General features: G+C 50.3%; 3 protein-coding genes across 4 annotated transcripts in view; 1 reads left to right on the plus strand and 2 right to left on the minus strand.

Moving 5' to 3' along the window:
- Positions 1-17,797, plus strand: part of COL22A1 (collagen type XXII alpha 1 chain) — a 251,184-nt gene that overhangs the window by 142,310 nt on the left and 91,077 nt on the right. Inside the window, exons 20-23 of the mRNA XM_086877981.1 lie at positions 13,482-13,517; positions 14,982-15,011; positions 15,900-15,953; positions 16,849-16,902. Coding sequence (XP_086734107.1) covers positions 13,482-13,517; positions 14,982-15,011; positions 15,900-15,953; positions 16,849-16,902 — 174 coding nt within the window. The remainder of the gene's footprint in view (positions 1-13,481; positions 13,518-14,981; positions 15,012-15,899; positions 15,954-16,848; positions 16,903-17,797) is intronic.
- LOC147655278 (uncharacterized) lies at positions 838-4,724 on the minus strand. The gene is made up of 4 exons (XM_086870266.1): positions 4,491-4,724; positions 3,657-3,914; positions 2,631-3,374; positions 838-2,549 (listed from the first exon to the last, which is right to left on the minus strand). Exons 1-4 carry the CDS (start codon positions 4,722-4,724, stop codon positions 1,458-1,460), a joined length of 2,328 nt encoding a protein of 775 aa, XP_086726392.1. The 3' UTR covers positions 838-1,457.
- Positions 5,585-8,652, minus strand: LOC111925167 (uncharacterized). 2 transcript variants are annotated; one of them, XM_023921569.2, is made up of 3 exons: positions 8,405-8,538; positions 7,378-8,121; positions 5,585-7,296 (listed from the first exon to the last, which is right to left on the minus strand). In XM_023921569.2, the coding sequence occupies exons 1-3, from the start codon at positions 8,477-8,479 to the stop codon at positions 6,205-6,207; spliced, it is 1,911 nt and encodes a 636-aa protein (XP_023777337.2). In that variant the 5' UTR covers positions 8,480-8,538; the 3' UTR covers positions 5,585-6,204. The 2 variants fall into 2 exon arrangements, with proteins under 2 accessions (XP_023777337.2, XP_023777336.2); XM_023921568.2 differs by having other exon boundaries at positions 5,585-8,121; positions 8,405-8,652.

The raw sequence follows: 17,797 nt of genomic DNA on the forward strand, positions 1-17,797 counted from the left end.
GAGAGGACAACTGAGGGATCAGGCCCAGCCAATGTGGGTTTAGGAAAGGCAGGTCCTGCCTGAGCAAACTGATCTCCTCTGAGGTGTGGTTGAATTGCCTGATGCCTCTCAAGGGAGAAGCTGTGGATGGAGTCTCCCTGGACTTGAACCTTTGTCTCTCACAGCACAGTCCTGGAAAAGCTGTCAATTCAGGGCTTGGGCAAGTGCGCTCATTCCTGGCTTAAGACGTGTCAGGATAGCCGTGTCCAGAGGGTGGTGGGGAATGGTGCTGCGTCCAGGTGGTTTTTGGTCACTAGTGGTGTCCTCTGTGGCCAGTCCTGCTCAGTGTCTGTCCTGCTGATGTGGCCAAGGGCATTGAGGGTACCCTCAGTAACAAATTTCTGACAATACCAAGCTGGATGAGCGTGTTAATGTGCTGGAAGGTAGGAAGGCTCTGTTGAGGCGATGTGGACAGGCTAGATGGATGGTGCAAGGATGAGTTTCCAGAAGAGCCTGGCTTGGGTTCTGCCATTGTGCCCCAAGAAGCCCCTGCAGTGCTCCAGGCTGGGGACAGAGTGGCTGGAAAGCTGTCCAGCAGGAAAGGCTCTGGGGGTGCTGGCTGACAGCAGCTGAAGGTGAGCTGGTGTGTGCCCAGCTGTTGTGTGGGTAAGAGGCCTGGTGGCCTCCTGGCCTTCTGTGTCAGCAACACTGTGGCCAGCAGGATCAGAGCGGTGATTGTCCCTCTGTGCTGGGCCCTGGGAGGCCACACCTGGAGTGCTGTGTGCAGATGTGTGCCCCTGGTAAAATGAGATTAGGGAAGGACGCCTCTGACCAAATTAAGGTGCCAACGAGACCATCTTCCAAAGTCAACAACAGGGATTTGATTTAATAATAAATGGGAGGAAGAGAGATAGAAAGGAATAAAGAAGAGGAGGGTGAGAAGGGAAGTGGGGGCCGAGGGGAATTGGAGACAAATAAGACAGAAGACAGTCCGATGTGCTTGGTTCCAGCAGTGTCCCATTGGTCCTTCCTCCCCAAGTGCTTGTCTGCACTGGGAGGCTCCGTGGTTCATGTGGAGGTGGGGGCTGAAGTCGTTCTTCTGGGGTTAACAATTTCCTGCAGCCCGTGCTGCAGGTATCCATGGAGGCATTTTCTTCTTTTCCATGTGAAAGGAGGAGGGGAATACCTACCTTTGCCTGCAATGCTGAGGCCCAAGGATAATTTCTCAGCTCCTAAAGCGGCCTGAGGGCTGGGTGGGAATGCACCCCCCACAATGCAGCACGGGCCGACAATCAGCTTGTATCGGGTTTTCCAAGGCAGTGCTGTCATCCTTCCTCAAGCGGCTGTCGCTGACCAGGCTCCCTTGCTGTTTCCTTGTAAGTACTGGGCTGGCACCGGCACCAGGACCTACCTTGGGCAGGTGATGGTCTCAGGGTCAGCAGTCATCTCTAGGGATCCGCCTGGTTCTGGCTCTGGGCTCAGTCCTCTTGCTGCCCCCGGAGGCAGCTGAAGGAGAAGAGCCGGCGCAGAGCCCGCCGGGCCGTCTTGGCGATGGAGCGCCATGGCCGTGGGGCCTGGGGCTGCGGGACGGCTGCGCTGCCGGCGGGGCAAGCAGGAGCGCTGCGTGCCAGGGGCTGGGCAGGCAGCGGGCAAGCCCCTGCCGGCTCCCCAGCCCTGCGGGGCTCTGCCTGGGGAGGGGCGGCCTGGGCACAGCCAGCCTCAAGCCATGCTGCGCCAGCCTCCTCCGCAGGATCAGCAGGCGAGGCACAAACCGCAAACATCTTTGTGTGTTCCGGCAGTGCCATGGGGAGATGCTGGCTGTGCTCCTCATCGCAGGGATCGCTGTGCAGGGGAAAAGCTTCTGGCTCTGCTCCCGCATCTTGCAGTGGGAGAGACAACGAGCTCTGTGACTCGCTGTCCCTCTCTCCTGCAGTGTCTGTGTCATGGAGCTCTTCTTCCTCCCACTTGGCCAGTAGCTGGTCTAGCCGAGTGTCCCTGGATGGGGCGTCCTTGTTGTTTAAGAGAGACCACAGCTCTTCATACCGGTCAGGGGGCACGAGCTGTGTGTAGTTTTCTGTCTCTCCTGCAGAGTCTTTGCTCCAGCCACAAAGACTGTGTGGCACCGAGGGGCTTTCTTGATGCAGGGAGGAGAGGATGTCTTCCTCCAACTTCTCCAGCTCCTCTGCATCGATATTCAGAGGATGCTTTGAAGCATCCTCAGGCCCCGTGCACAGCAGCTTGCCATGTGCAGTGTGCTCGGGCAGCTGATGAGCTCCCCTCTCTTCACAGTGGCGTCCAGATGAGGGAGAGGCTGTGAAGTCTGAGCTTACCTCAGGCTCTGATGTGGGCAAAAGCTTGCTGTTCCCCTCATCCCAGGGATCTTTGTCCCGGGTAGAAGATCCTGGCTCTCCCTCTTTCTCTTTCAATAGGGCAAGCAATGTGCCCTGTGGGTCGCTGGCCTTGTCTCCTGCAGCCTCTGTTACTGGGAGCTCTTCCTCCTGCCAGTTTGGCTCCTTTGGAGGAGTGTCCCAGGACTGGGAGTTGTCAGAGACAGACTGCTGCTCTGACACCTGGGCAGGAGACAGGAGCTTAGAGAATTTTCCCGTCTCTCCTATGGCATGTTTGGTCAAGCCAGGAGCACTGGGCACCACCTGGTGCTGTGAATGTACATCCTGGCAGACACTTGACTGCGCCTGGGTGCAGGTGGACCTGGTAGATGTGTCTTCATACAGGCACAGGGCAAGGCTTCTAAGCAGGTCTGCATAGATGTTGCCACTGTGCTGTTCCTGCACCTCAATGAGCTCCTCCATCTCGCTGTGCCCCAGGTGTTTCCAGTCAGGCTGGGTCCCTGTGCGGAGCAGCATGCCCCCTGCACGTCGCAGGGGTGGCAGGTGATGGCCCTGCCTTGCCGCTGACCCTCGCCAGAGCCTTTCAGCTGAGCTGTCCAGGGAAGGTGTTCCCCGGGCCCTGTGAGCAGCCACAGTGCCCCACCGAGAAGGTGGCACAAGCTCTCGGTGGCTGCTGGCCACAGGGCCCATGGACAATGCTCTGCCTCTGGGATAAGCCCCAGAGGCTGCTGGGGCTGCTGGCAGAGGGGGCAGCTTGACCCTTGCCGAGGCTGCTCTTGGCATTTCAGAGCTGAGCCGGCACGGAGGTGTCACTGTCAATGGAGGGCCATGGAGTGGCGGCAAGTCTGACACGGACAACCTCTTTGGCCGTGTGACTGTGCCGCTGCGGAGCAGTGAATATCTGCCCTCCAGGCTGTCCTTCTGAGGACACCTCCACGAGGTGTTCTGTGTCACCTGTGTGAGGTGTCCTGTGAGTCTGTCCCCGTGGAGGGGCACGATGGTCACCCATGTGACCTCTGCTGCTGCCTGCGGTGGCCTCTGAGGCACCTGTGGGAAGCAGGAAGAGGTGTGGGATGGAGGCGTCTGTGCAGACACGCTGTCCCCCCACACGGAGACAAGCTCAGCTCTGGCCCTAAGGCAGGTGCTGACCACAGCAGCCAGGTTGGGCTGGGTTCCCAGCTGTGCTCGCTGTCTCTGGGGCATTCCTTCACCTGGGCCATGCTGGCACCGGCTCCTCCCCAGAGCAAGGCCTGGTGCCAGGCCTGGCTCTCTGCCCCCAGCCTTCCCCCAGGTCCCAGTGCAGCCTCTCCCTCCATCCCCATCCCTCACCTGTTGCCGCTTGGACAGCAATCGCTGCCCCTCATGGGGCTGGAAGTGGACGTTCTCGTCCTGTCTCTTTGACATCTTGGCAGTGCTCTGATGAACACTGGCCAAGGGCACCCAGAGAGCTGCTTCCTCCAGAGAAGCTGCTGCCTCGTGAGAGAGCTGCTGCCTCCTCAGAGAGCTGCTCTCTTGGGAGTGACAACGTGAGGGCTTTGTCCCTGTAAGATTCCTCCACGTCACTGCAGGCACCCGTGTCACAATGGCCTTTGGGCACGATGCGAGCGTGGGTCATAAAGGCCTGGTGGTCACGGCCACCCGTTGTCTGACAGGCCTGCTGGTTTCCATGATGATGTCAGTTTCTTAGGCCTTTGGCCCTCTGCTTTGCCTACGCTTGTTCCTTTATCAATGATCTTCAGCTCTCCCTTGTCCCACCTTGAGTTTGTGCTCTAAACTCCCACAAAAGAGCCCTGTGCCCTGCTTATCCCACCCAGCCCGCCATGTGTCCCAGCTCTAGGCCCTGACCTCATGTAGAAACAGAATCAGGAAGGTGAAAGCTGTTAGCACTTTATCTGGCCACTACTGTAAAAGACAATAATAAGTATTTGTTTATAAAGACTAGCAACAAAGGAGGGCAAATAAAAATCACCATTCTTTATTTTATGCAGAGGGGAATATGATTATTAAGGATGAGGAAAAGACTGCCCTACTTAACGTTTTCTTTGCCTCAGCCTTTAATAATCAGACCGCTTATGCAGAAGAAAAGTAGTCTCCTGAGCTGGCAGACAGGCACAGGATTAGAGCCCCTGGAAGAAGTCGTCAGTGACCTGCTGAGACACTGACAAGTCTATGGGCCTGGCTGGGAGTCCCCCAGGGGCGCTCAGGGAGCCCATGGAAGAGCTCCCTGAACTGCTGTCCATCCTTTATTGTCATCATTCCTGGCCAGTCGGGGAGGTCCCAGGTGACTGGAGGTGCCAATGGGACACCCAGGCCCAAGAAGGGCTGCAGGGAGGATGTGAGGAACTGCAGGCCTGTGAGTCTGACCTCGGGGCCCAGCGAGGTTCTGGAGCAGATCATCGTGAGGGGGATCACGCGGCTCAGAGAGGACAACTGAGGGATCAGGCCCAGCCAATGTGGGTTTAGGAAAGGCAGGTCCTGCCTGAGCAAACTGATCTCCTCTGAGGTGTGGTTGAATTGCCTGATGCCTCTCAAGGGAGAAGCTGTGGATGGAGTCTCCCTGGACTTGAACCTTTGTCTCTCACAGCACAGTCCTGGAAAAGCTGTCAATTCAGGGCTTGGGCAAGTGCGCTCATTCCTGGCTTAAGACGTGTCAGGATAGCCGTGTCCAGAGGGTGGTGGGGAATGGTGCTGCGTCCAGGTGGTTTTTGGTCACTAGTGGTGTCCTCTGTGGCCAGTCCTGCTCAGTGTCTGTCCTGCTGATGTGGCCAAGGGCATTGAGGGTACCCTCAGTAACAAATTTCTGACAATACCAAGCTGGATGAGCGTGTTAATGTGCTGGAAGGTAGGAAGGCTCTGTTGAGGCGATGTGGACAGGCTAGATGGATGGTGCAAGGATGAGTTTCCAGAAGAGCCTGGCTTGGGTTCTGCCATTGTGCCCCAAGAAGCCCCTGCAGTGCTCCAGGCTGGGGACAGAGTGGCTGGAAAGCTGTCCAGCAGGAAAGGCTCTGGGGGTGCTGGCTGACAGCAGCTGAAGGTGAGCTGGTGTGTGCCCAGCTGTTGTGTGGGTAAGAGGCCTGGTGGCCTCCTGGCCTTCTGTGTCAGCAACACTGTGGCCAGCAGGATCAGAGCGGTGATTGTCCCTCTGTGCTGGGCCCTGGGAGGCCACACCTGGAGTGCTGTGTGCAGATGTGTGCCCCTGGTAAAATGAGATTAGGGAAGGACGCCTCTGACCAAATTAAGGTGCCAACGAGACCATCTTCCAAAGTCAACAACAGGGATTTGATTTAATAATAAATGGGAGGAAGAGAGATAGAAAGGAATAAAGAAGAGGAGGGTGAGAAGGGAAGTGGGGGCCGAGGGGAATTGGAGACAAATAAGACAGAAGACAGTCCGATGTGCTTGGTTCCAGCAGTGTCCCATTGGTCCTTCCTCCCCAAGTGCTTGTCTGCACTGGGAGGCTCCGTGGTTCATGTGGAGGTGGGGGCTGAAGTCGTTCTTCTGGGGTTAACAATTTCCTGCAGCCCGTGCTGCAGGTATCCATGGAGGCATTTTCTTCTTTTCCATGTGAAAGGAGGAGGGGAATACCTACCTTTGCCTGCAATGCTGAGGCCCAAGGATAATTTCTCAGCTCCTAAAGCGGCCTGAGGGCTGGGTGGGAATGCACCCCCCACAATGCAGCACGGGCCGACAATCAGCTTGTATCGGGTTTTCCAAGGCAGTGCTGTCATCCTTCCTCAAGCGGCTGTCGCTGACCAGGCTCCCTTGCTGTTTCCTTGTAAGTACTGGGCTGGCACCGGCACCAGGACCTACCTTGGGCAGGTGATGGTCTCAGGGTCAGCAGTCATCTCTAGGGATCCGCCTGGTTCTGGCTCTGGGCTCAGTCCTCTTGCTGCCCCCGGAGGCAGCTGAAGGAGAAGAGCCGGCGCAGAGCCCGCCGGGCCGTCTTGGCGATGGAGCGCCATGGCCGTGGGGCCGGGGGCTGCGGGACGGCTGCGCTGCCGGCGGGGCAAGCAGGAGCGCTGCGTGCCAGGGGCTGGGCAGGCAGCGGGCAAGCCCCTGCCGGCTCCCCAGCCCTGCGGGGCTCTGCCTGGGGAGGGGCGGCCTGGGCACAGCCAGCCTCAAGCCATGCTGCGCCAGCCTCCTCCGCAGGATCAGCAGGCGAGGCACAAACCGCAAACATCTTTGTGTGTTCCGGCAGTGCCATGGGGAGATGCTGGCTGTGCTCCTCATCGCAGGGATCGCTGTGCAGGGGAAAAGCTTCTGGCTCTGCTCCCGCATCTTGCAGTGGGAGAGACAACGAGCTCTGTGACTCGCTGTCCCTCTCTCCTGCAGTGTCTGTGTCATGGAGCTCTTCTTCCTCCCACTTGGCCAGTAGCTGGTCTAGCCGAGTGTCCCTGGATGGGGCGTCCTTGTTGTTTAAGAGAGACCACAGCTCTTCATACCGGTCAGGGGGCACGAGCTGTGTGTAGTTTTCTGTCTCTCCTGCAGAGTCTTTGCTCCAGCCACAAAGACTGTGTGGCACCGAGGGGCTTTCTTGATGCAGGGAGGAGAGGATGTCTTCCTCCAACTTCTCCAGCTCCTCTGCATCGATATTCAGAGGATGCTTTGAAGCATCCTCAGGCCCCGTGCACAGCAGCTTGCCATGTGCAGTGTGCTCGGGCAGCTGATGAGCTCCCCTCTCTTCACAGTGGCGTCCAGATGAGGGAGAGGCTGTGAAGTCTGAGCTTACCTCAGGCTCTGATGTGGGCAAAAGCTTGCTGTTCCCCTCATCCCAGGGATCTTTGTCCCGGGTAGAAGATCCTGCCTCTCCCTCTTTCTCTTTCAATAGGGCAAGCAACGTGCCCTGTGGGTCGCTGGCCTTGTCTCCTGCAGCCTCTGTTACTGGGATCTCTTCCTCCTGCCAGTTTGGCTCCTTTGGAGGAGTGTCCCAGGACTGGGAGTTGTCAGAGACAGACTGCTGCTCTGACACCTGGGCAGGAGACAGGAGCTTAGAGAATTTTCCTGTCTCTCCTATGGCATGTTTGGTCAAGCCAGGAGCACTGGGCACCACCTGGTGCTGTGAATGTACATCCTGGCAGACACTTGACTGCGCCTGGGTGCAGGTGGACCTGGTAGATGTGTCTTCATACAGGCACAGGGCAAGGCTTCTAAGCAGGTCTGCATAGATGTTGCCACTGTGCTGTTCCTGCACCTCAGTGAGCTCCTCCATCTCGCTGTGCCCCAGGTGTTTCCAGTCAGGCTGGGTCCCTGTGTGGAGCAGCATGCCCCCTGCACGTCGCAGGGGTGGCAGGCGATGGCCCTGCCTTGCCGCTGACCCTCGCCAGAGCCTTTCAGCTGAGCTGTCCAGGGAAGGTGTTCCCCGGGCCCTGTGAGCAGCCACAGTGCCCCACCGAGAAGGTGGCACAAGCTCTCGGTGGCTGCTGGCCACAGGGCCCATGGACAATGCTCTGCCTCTGGGATAAGCCCCAGAGGCTGCTGGGGCTGCTGGCAGAGGGGGCAGCTTGACCCTTGCCGAGGCTGCTCTTGGCATTTCAGAGCTGAGCCGGCACGGAGGTGTCACTGTCAATGGAGGGCCATGGAGTGGCGGCAAGTCTGACACGGACAACCTCTTTGGCCGTGTGACTGTGCCGCTGCGGAGCAGTGAATATCTGCCCTCCAGGCTGTCCTTCTGAGGACACCTCCACGAGGTGTTCCGTGTCACCTGTGTGAGGTGTCCTGTGAGTCTGTCCCCGTGGAGGGGCACGATGGTCACCCATGTGACCTCTGCTGCTGCCTGCGGCGGCCTCTGAGGCACCTGTGGGAAGCAGGAAGAGGCGTGGGATGGAGGCGGCTGTGCAGACACGCTGTCCCCCCACACGGAGACAAGCTCAGCTCTGGCCCTAAGGCAGGTGCTGACCACAGCAGCCAGGCTGGGCTGGGTTCCCAGCTGTGCTCGCTGTCTCTGGGGCATTCCTTCACCTGGGCCATGCTTGGCACCGGCTCCTCCCCAGAGCAAGGCCTGGTGCCAGGCCTGGCTCTCTGCCCCCAGCCTTCCCCCAGGTCCCAGTGCAGCCTCTCCCTCCATCCCCATCCCTCACCTGTTGCCGCTTGGACAGCAATCGCTGCCCCTCACGGGGCTGGAATTGGACGTTCTCGTCCTGTCTCTTTGACATCTTGGCAGTGCTCTGACGAACACTGGCCAAGGGCACCCAGAGAGCTGCTTCCTCCAGAGAAGCTGCTGCCTCGTGAGAGAGCTGCTGCCTCCTCAGAGAGCTGCTCTCCTGGGAGTGACAACGTGAGGGCTTTGTAAGACCCTGTAAGAGTCCTCCACGTCACCGCAGGCACCTGTGTCACAATGGCCTTTGGGCACGATGCAAGCGTGGGTCATAAAGGCCTGGTGGTCATGGCCACCCGTTGTCACACTGAGACATGGAAACTCCTTTGGTCACAAAGGCCTTTTTTAAGCTTTTGCCTCTTAAATTTGCCTATGCCTGTTCTTCCAATGACCTTCATCTCTCCCTTTTCCTACCACATGTGTTCCTCCCAAACCTCCCCAATGGAGCCCTGTGCCCTGCCAAACTGCTTTTCCCACTCAGCCCACCATGTATCCCACCCCTCCGTCCCCCTTTCTTTGGAAAGATAATCAGGAATGTAAAAGCTCTGATTGCACTTCATTGGGCTACTACTGTAAAAGACAATAAAAAGTGGTTTTTTTACAATTATTAACAACAATGGAGTGCTAAGGAATATCTCCAGAGCTGAGGTACTGAATGCTTTCTTTGCTTTAGTCTTGGACAGGCAGATCAATTCCCAGATGACAGCCAGCCTCCTGAGCTGACACACAAGGAAAGAGAGCAGACCAGACCCCTGTAATCCTGGAGGAAGTAGTTAGTGACCTGCCATGCCACTGAAACACTGACAGGTCTATTGGCCTGTAAATGAGGCTTGGATTTTTTGGGTGAAAATAAAAGTTACCTCATTTATTAAACGAAAGAAAAACACCAATGGAGGCAGGAGCCCAGAATAAGCCTGGGCCCCAGGCAGAAAATTGGACTAACAGTGGCAATACCCTACGCTGGATGCTCCTTTGGGTACTAAGTTCCACCAGAGGCCCCAGGGTGAAGTCCTTGTGCAACCTTTATAACCGCCCTCTGTCCGTGATGGGTCCATTCTTGATTCTCTCTCTGGTTGGCTCATTTCCAGGGTTCTTACTGTTCCTTATCGGGGTGCATCCTAGACCAATTATTTTCCCAGGGCGACGAGTGATTGGTTAGCTCTTCCACCAATTTGTGTCTGAGATGTTGAGGTCACTCCGGTGATGTCACGTTCTGGAATGTTCCCTCAGTTCACTGAGTCCTTCATGATGTTAAACAGCAGCTCATTTACTTTAAGCTAACCTTAGTTCCATTGACTCCTACCTGCACCAATTAATAGACTTCATCCCCCCTTCCCCATAGAACCACAAACCCACTGACAACAGATATTAAAAAATTAATTAGAAACATGTATCAGTTAACAGTCAACTTATGACTAAATATGAACAACCAATCAAGTTGCTATAACCATTGATTTACTTATAAAAGGCCTGGCTGCGAGTCCCCCAAGGGTGCTGAGGGAGCTGCAGAAGGGCTCCCTAAACTGCTGTCCATCCTTTATTGTCAGCGCTGGCCAGTCCACCTGAGAGATCCCAGGTGACTGGAGGTGCCAATGGGACACCCAGGCCCAAGAAGGGCTGCAGGGAGGATGTGAGGAACTGCAGGTCTGTCAGCCTGACCTCGGGACCCGGCGAGGTTCTGGAGCAGATCATCGTGAGGGGGATCACACGGCCCAGAGAGGACAACTGAGGGATCAGGCCCAACCAATGTGGGTTTAGGAAAGGCAGGTCCTGCCTGAGCAAACTGATCTTCTTTGAGGTCACTTGCCTGATGGCTGAGGGGAAAGCTGTGTATGGAGTCTCCCTGGACTTAGGCCAAGTCTTTGACTCTGTATCCCACAGCACAGTCCTGGAAAAGCCCAGGGCTTGGGCAGGGGCCCTCTTTGTTGGGTTAAGAACTGTCAGGATGGCCATGTCCAGAGGGTTGTGGGGAATGGTGCCGTATCCAGTTGGTGTCTGGTGACTAGTGCTGTCCACTGTGGCCAGTCCTGTTCAGTGTCTGTCCTGCTGATGTGGCCAAGGGCATTGAGGGTACTCTCAGTAATAAATTTGTGATAACACCAAGGTGGGTGGGAGTGTTAATGTGCTTGAAGGTAGGAATACTCTGCAGGGGGATGTGGCCAGGCTGGATTGATGGTGTGAGGCCAGCAGGATGAGGTTCAAAAAGAGCCTGGCCTGGGTCCTGCCCTCATGTTCCCAAGAAGCCCCTGCAGTGCCCCAGGCTGGGGGCAGAGTGTCTGGAAAGCTGCCCGGCAGGAAGGGCCCCTGGGGGTGCTGGCTGACAGTAGCTGATCGTGAGCCAGCTTGTGCCCAGCTGGGTATGGAGGCAGGCAGCCTCCTGGCCTTTTGTGTCAGCATCAGTGTGGCCAGCAGGGTCAGGGCAGTGGTTGTTCTTCTGTGTAGAAGTCTTGCAATCATTTCTGGGTCCCTCATGAAAAGCAGGGGATTGAGGTGCCAGAGCGTTGCCAGAGAAAGGCAGTGCAGTTGATGAAGGGTCTACAGGGTAAATCCTATGAAGAGTTGCTATGGGAGCTTGGTGTATTCTGTGAAAAAGGAGGATCAGGGGGGACTTATTGCTTGCACAACTCCCTGGCAAGTGGTTGTAGCCAGGTCGGGATTGCTCTCTATTCCCAGGCAGCCAGCAACAGGACAAGAGAAGATGGCCTCAAGCTATTCCAGGGAACATTCAGGTTGGACAAAAGGAAGAATTTGTTCACTGAAAGGTTTCTCAGGCATCGGAAGGCTCTGCCTAGGAAGGTGGTGGGGTCACCATCTCTGGAGGTGTTCAGTGAATGACTGAATGTGGCACTCAGTGCTCTGGTCTTGTTGCCATAGTGGTGTTCAGTCAGAGGTTAGACTCAGTGGCCTTGGAAGTCTTTTCAACCTAAATGTTTCAGTGATTCTATCTTTAAGATCACTTCCAACCCAAACCATTCTTTGCTGCTCTGAATAAATAATAAAGAATAATTAAACTTAAGAGAAAAAAAAAAATATGAAAGGTCATAGTCTGGGTGTCATGGTTTTAAAGCAGTAATTAAAAAATTGCTAGAAAACTTACTTATTTCTTGCTGTGAGATATGGATTAGAACAAGAGCAAAACAGGCCTAAAACTTAAAAGGAATAAAGAAAGTTTATTAACAAAACTACAAGAATAAGAACACCAGAATAAAACCTCCAGAAAGCCCCCTTCCTCCCCCACTACCCAACTATTCCCTTGCTCACATGACAACATAGAGACAGAAAAGTTTGGAACTTTGGTGTTTAAAACAGTCCCAGTTCCTGCTAGTCTTGTCATCAGTCTTTGTAGAGAAACAGAAGTCTTCTGCTAATCTATGGAGTTTCTCCCAAGAAAACTATTTCTGTTATAGCTTTCTATTTCTCTGATGCCAGCTGCCTGGAGATCTGTCATCAGTTCACTCCTCCCATTTCACATCACTCTGAGGTGTGTTATGGGTCATGAGTCTAGGGATGTAATTTTTAAGGTTGAGTTATTCAAAGGCAAAAGTTCTCTTCATCTGTCTCTGTGAGCCTCCCTGGAAACAGAAGTTTTCTCTTTGCCTCTCAAGGTCCCAAATTTTCAACTATTACTTCTTCCCGCTCTGTTCCAGCACCTCACTGTATCACAATTGCTCCACCTTTTGCTCAAAATCCACACTTTGAACACTCCATTCCTCCCAATATACTCTGTCATGGATTAAAGAAGTTTTTTTCAGAACACTATTTTCCATCTCCATAGCTTTAACAGAAAATATTTCAGCTTATAAAGCATCTCCTTATTCTCTCTTCTCCATCTAAAACCTAATTCTTTTCTTCACTGTCTTTGATGGTTTTATGATGTCTTCTTCATGTTGACTATCCCTCTCTCTCTCTTCCTTCTCTCTCTCTGGGAAGAGCAGTAATCTGTAAGTCTCATCCAGGTAGTAAAAGGGTTAAAGTCTTGGAAAGCTGCAGATGTTCATGGTGTCAGGTTTCAGTTCAGCAGCAGAAACTGCAAACCAAGCCAGGCCGGCTCCATTTCTCCTTGTCTGGCCTGGAGGGCAGGGGGGAGGCCGAGACAGAGCCTGTTACCTTGTCAGAAGCAGGAAACCAAAGAGAACAAGAGAGCCCTGGCCTTACATCTTAAGGTGCTGTTCACAAGTTGATCTCACTTCTCAATGGTTCAAATCACCACCAATTCTCAGAAATGACCAATAATTAGTCACAAGAAAAAACTCCCATCAGCCTCCAGCAGCTTCAACTTCCTCTCAGCTCCCAAAACTATCTTAAAGGTAAAGTCACCCCAGGACACTGGGTCATTCAGGGACCCACATAAGTAATGAATAAATAGAGTGCGGAAGGAAGCTATGTGATAAACTTATCACCAGTCTATGTCTAAATTAAAGGATAAACCTTCTGTATGCACAATCTTAAAGCATAATCAATGGTGGACATTGCTGAAGAAAAATTACCTGGGACAAATTGATATCCTAGATGGCAATAAATCTTGGAAAGAGGTGTCATGCAACCACTATGGCATGATTTGCTCTATAAAATTATTTTGGGGAAAATGGTACCATTTCCCATGTTTTTGCAGTTATTTTGGTTACTAACAAGCAAAAGCATTTTGACCTCTTAAATATCTGTCCCCCTGGAGGTCTGTTAGGGATCTAAGCATCAAACAGTTTACTTGTGTGGTAGGTGTGCAGAGCAAATACAAGATTTTTTGAAGAACAAATCTAATGCTATTGCGCATCCAATGCATCATTCATTTTAAGTCACTGAATGTCATCAAAATGTAAAACATCACAGTAACACAGGCACTACTACAGCAAATTTCTAGATGTATTCATCTGCAGAGCAGAGCAAACATAGTCAAATGAGATTGTGTGTCCAGATCTATTAATTATGAGATGGTATTGAAAATAAGAATGTACAACAGTTGGAAAACATTCTCAGGATGTTGCTTTTATTTTGCACTGTTGTGTAATGTGCCATGTTGTGTTCTATGTATGTTTTTTCATTTATTTTGTATTTCCTTGCAGGGTGAACCAGGACTTCCAGGATTGCCTGGCACTTCAGTAAGAATTTTTTTAGCTTTCACAAACTTTCTAGCATTATTGCATGAGAAGAGAAAGTGGAAATGCAGAGTGGGAGGATATCATTGAGAAATGTTCTTAAATACTTTTGGGTTTTGGTTTTTGTTTCTTAAAGAAGTTTTAAGAAGTGAAGACTTTTGAAGAAGGCATGTGACAGGTTCCAATGAGGAGATGCTCTGCCACAGTTTTGGGAGATTGTGAAGACCAGGACTTGAGGCAATGAAAGCATTGCCTCAAGTGCATCAGACAGAGCAATACTGTGACAGGACTGTGTGGTTTCTGACAGTTGTTGAGTTGATTCCAAGTGGCCTTTGGTACATAGAGCCTGTGAAAGTTAAAAAAGCAAATGAAATTTCAGTATTGAGTAGCTGTGTGTCTTTGACATGGACTTGAGCATAAGGCTGGAGAAGAAAAGGCAGTTTCAGATGATAGGGAATGATCTTTCCTTGGCTTATATCTGAAAAAGTCCTGGTGGAATATAAAACAACTGGAACTTGCTGTGCTGAAATCAGGAAAGCAATCATGAAAAAATTAAACAGAAAACAGAAGAGTGGGGTTTATCTTTCCTGTGGCACTAAATTAACATTCTTTATGCGTCCCTCTGCCTTCAGCAGTGCCTTCACTGATGCCAGACACATCCCTGGCAGGGATGTAAGGATGTCCAGAGACTAGTATTGTGTGTATAGGAGGTCATCTCCGAGTGAATGGGGAAAGATTTACCACTACATATGCAGAGAAGATGTCTAGAACTGAGCAAAACCAGAACAAAGCAGTTAGGGAGTATTCCTTTAACTTTGAAAAAAAAAATATTATTGAAATTAGGAAATAGCATTCTTCAACTAAAGACAAGAATGAGAGGCTCCCTGGTAATCACATGAAAGTCAGCAGGCAATTCCCTTACTCAGAATGTGGTAGAAAGTAAAGGAATTAGGAAAAGAAAACTATGAAAAAACAGCCTATTTGGGTAAGAACATTTTGCTGTGCTGCTCAAATGTGATATTAATGATGGGATGGCAATTACCAAGAAATTTTGAACGATGTGTATAACCCCTGAAAATGAGTTTAACTGTTGGGGCTTATCCCAAACCAGTCTGCCTGCTATGTGTTTCCTTCTGCATTCAATAGATCTTTGTGATTTAGAATAAAACAAGACCTGGGGAATTTACTAACTTGTTTATATAATGAGATAATTAATTAGGTTCTTACTGTTTCTACAGCCACCCAAATCACTTCACAGGTGAGAGAAAACCTTGTGTCAGTCTGAGCTCTTTAAATAGAAAGCATCTTCCAGCCTACAATAGGATTAGAGGAGCTGTAGGTGTTACCATGCAACTTGAATAAACAGCAAGGGGAGAAACATACCCTGTGGGGGCCCATCATACCTATGGCACCTTCTGCCTTGTATTTACTCTTGCCATCCTTTATGACTCTTCATTTCTGTTGCAGGTGCATACTGAAGGCCTAAAAGGAGAGGAAGTAAGAGAGACTCAATATCTCTTCTTTCATTGCAAGGATATTTTAATGTAATTCTGTTTCCTGTTAGGTTAGATTTTGCTTTAAAATAATAATTTAAAGGGAAGGGGGATGGAGGCTTTATCAGGATTTCAAGAAATAAATTTTCTTATTTATAGTGGAGAAAATAATCAAAAAAGGAAAAAGGGTAATGCCATTTTCAGATGTAGTGAATCTTACATCAATGACAAGTATAAATTGTAGAGTCAGCCGTACAATTATTTAAGGACAGGGGTATGTTAACATTAGTATTAAACTTTATTTGAGTTTTATGTCTGATTTGTCTCTGAACCTGGGCACTCAAATAGGGGGACATATCTGTCAGTTGTGTTTAGTCCTATGTATAAAATGTATATATATACTTGAGTTTTGATTTTTTTTTGTTGGTAGATCTGTAATTTTCATTTAGCTGTTGCTTAATACAATTGTATGCATCATGTAAATTATACTTTAAAGCCCTTCAGAACTCTAGGCTTGGGGAAAATGCTGGTGGAAGCTTATGCAAAAAAACGCTCTTCTCCACCACCAAATCCCAACCCAGAGTGTTTCAGTGGAATATCCAGGATGTCCCAGCACCCACTACCTTTGAAAAACAGAGAACCAGATATGGATAAGTGCCTATTGAATGTGGGTGGATCAGTCTGTCTGCAGTCTAGTGAGTGCTGATAATTTGAGTAGCCAAGAGATTAAGGAGAAAACCAGCTGGTCTCTGCACTGGTTCTTCAGGACTGGTGGGGAAAGTGGTGGTATAGGTTCTGTAAAGACAGACAACATGTCTAATGTGTCCATGCACATTTTCATAAAGATATTTTAACACTTTTTTTTAAAAAAAAACCCCAAACATTCCTGTAGGGAAAGCCGGGGCCACGTGGACCACAAGGCCAACCTGGACTTCCTGGACCTCCAGTAAGTTGTTTCTCTCACTACTTGTAATTTCAGAAGATGAAACTCAGGCTGGAGTGAGGCATATGAAAATTTTATACATTATTCAGGCTCTAAAATATTTAAATAGTGCCCACAGCCTCCAGTTTTCTTCATTGCTGAGAGAAGGTGTCGTGCTGTGGATGGCCTGTCTGAACACAGGGAAGTGACAACCAGGACATGGGCAGACTTTGCCTTAAGGCATGCAGAACCTGAGCATTTTTCTATTTCTAATGTCCTGAAGAGCTGTATGGGCATTCAGCACATCTCAGAGAGGCACTGACTGATAACTTGTGAGCTGTCATGTCATGAAGGTCAGGGAATAGTTGCTGTCAAAGGGGTTTGAGTTATGCCACAAGGTTGTGGCTGAAATATTTTCTGGATGAAAACTAGGAATTGAGTATGTGTGTTTATATTTCAACACAATTTTTACAGCAGTTTGTGCCAACATTCTTACTTCTGACTTAAATTGTAGCCTATTCCAGTTATATTTTATGACCCAGCTCTGCAGGATGTCTCAGTTCAGACTGTCACTGCTGCCTCATTTGCAAACACTCTGTGTTTCCTCTCTTTAGAATTGCTTGTTGTGTTTCACTGTTGATTGGCTTTTGTAAAATTGATGGCATTGTGAAGATGTGTTATTTAGGTAAATCTGGTTTGAATTATGTAATTTAAATATAGTTGTGTGCTCTGTATTTAATCAGGGCATTGTCATTTTATCTTGTTTACTCATTCTTTTCTGCTCACAGGACAACATAATTATCAGGTAAGAGTTGTCTAGGTAGCTATGCAATAATGGTAGAACGAAAAAGCTAGGAAATCATATATAGTTCACTAGTTTCTTATTCTGTTAACTTTCTAAATCTTTTCACTTTTAAAGGGAGAGCCTGGACTGGAAGGCAAGCCTGGAGTCCCTGGTTTGCCAGGTCAAAGGGTGAGTTGGTTTTTTAATTTAATCAGTCTTGGGAGGCTTGAGATAGCTTTGTTCAGTAAGGTTTGCTACTTTCACCCTTACATATACTTGTAGTTGACTACTCATATAAGAATCCTGAGGCCCAGATCCTTTCCTGTGTTCCTTATTTATGGTCCAGGAACTTTCAGTACCTCTTGGAGCTGACAGGTTGAATGCAGTTCAGGTTCTTTCTTGCCATGTGCTCTCCTGTATTTACATCTGCTCCTTACTGCTAAGGGGTTGCTTGATATGACTCTGCGTGTGCAGAACCACCACTAATGTGCTCAGTTTGAAATTTCAGAGAAATTTATTGTCCTGGAAGTCAAATAAGTGTAAAGATTCTTGCAATACTATTTTCTGTTCTGTTTGGTCTGTACACAGAAAGAGGGTCCCCAGAAATGGTAGCTGATATACCATTCTCTGCCAGGAGCTTAGTTTTCCTATATATGAAAAGATCTCAGATTTTTTCTGACATGGAATTATATCTTCAAATATTTAAGTCCTGCTAAAAGGTTATTATTACACTCATATTCTAAACCTGCTTTTCCTTGCATGAGCCTGTTCATATGAAGAACATCTCACTAAACAACACAGAATATCCTGAGCTGGAAGGCACCGATCAGGATCGAGTCCAAGTCCTGGCCTTGCACAAAGCAGCCCCAAGAATCCCACAATGTTCTTGAGAGTATGTTCAAATGCTTCTTGAACTCTGGCAGGCTTGGTGCTGTAATCGCTGCCCTGGGGAACCTGTTCCAGTGCTCAGCCACACTGGGTGAAAAGCCTTTTCCTGATATCCAACCTAAACCTCTCCCATTCAGCTCCATGCCATTTCCTCAAGTCCTGTCACTGGTCACCAAAGAGAAGAGATCTGTACCTG

This window comes from Cyanistes caeruleus, chromosome 1 (assembly GCF_971803275.1).
Source record: "Cyanistes caeruleus chromosome 1, bCyaCae1.hap1.1, whole genome shotgun sequence".
Classification (NCBI taxonomy): domain Eukaryota; kingdom Metazoa; phylum Chordata; class Aves; order Passeriformes; family Paridae; genus Cyanistes; species Cyanistes caeruleus.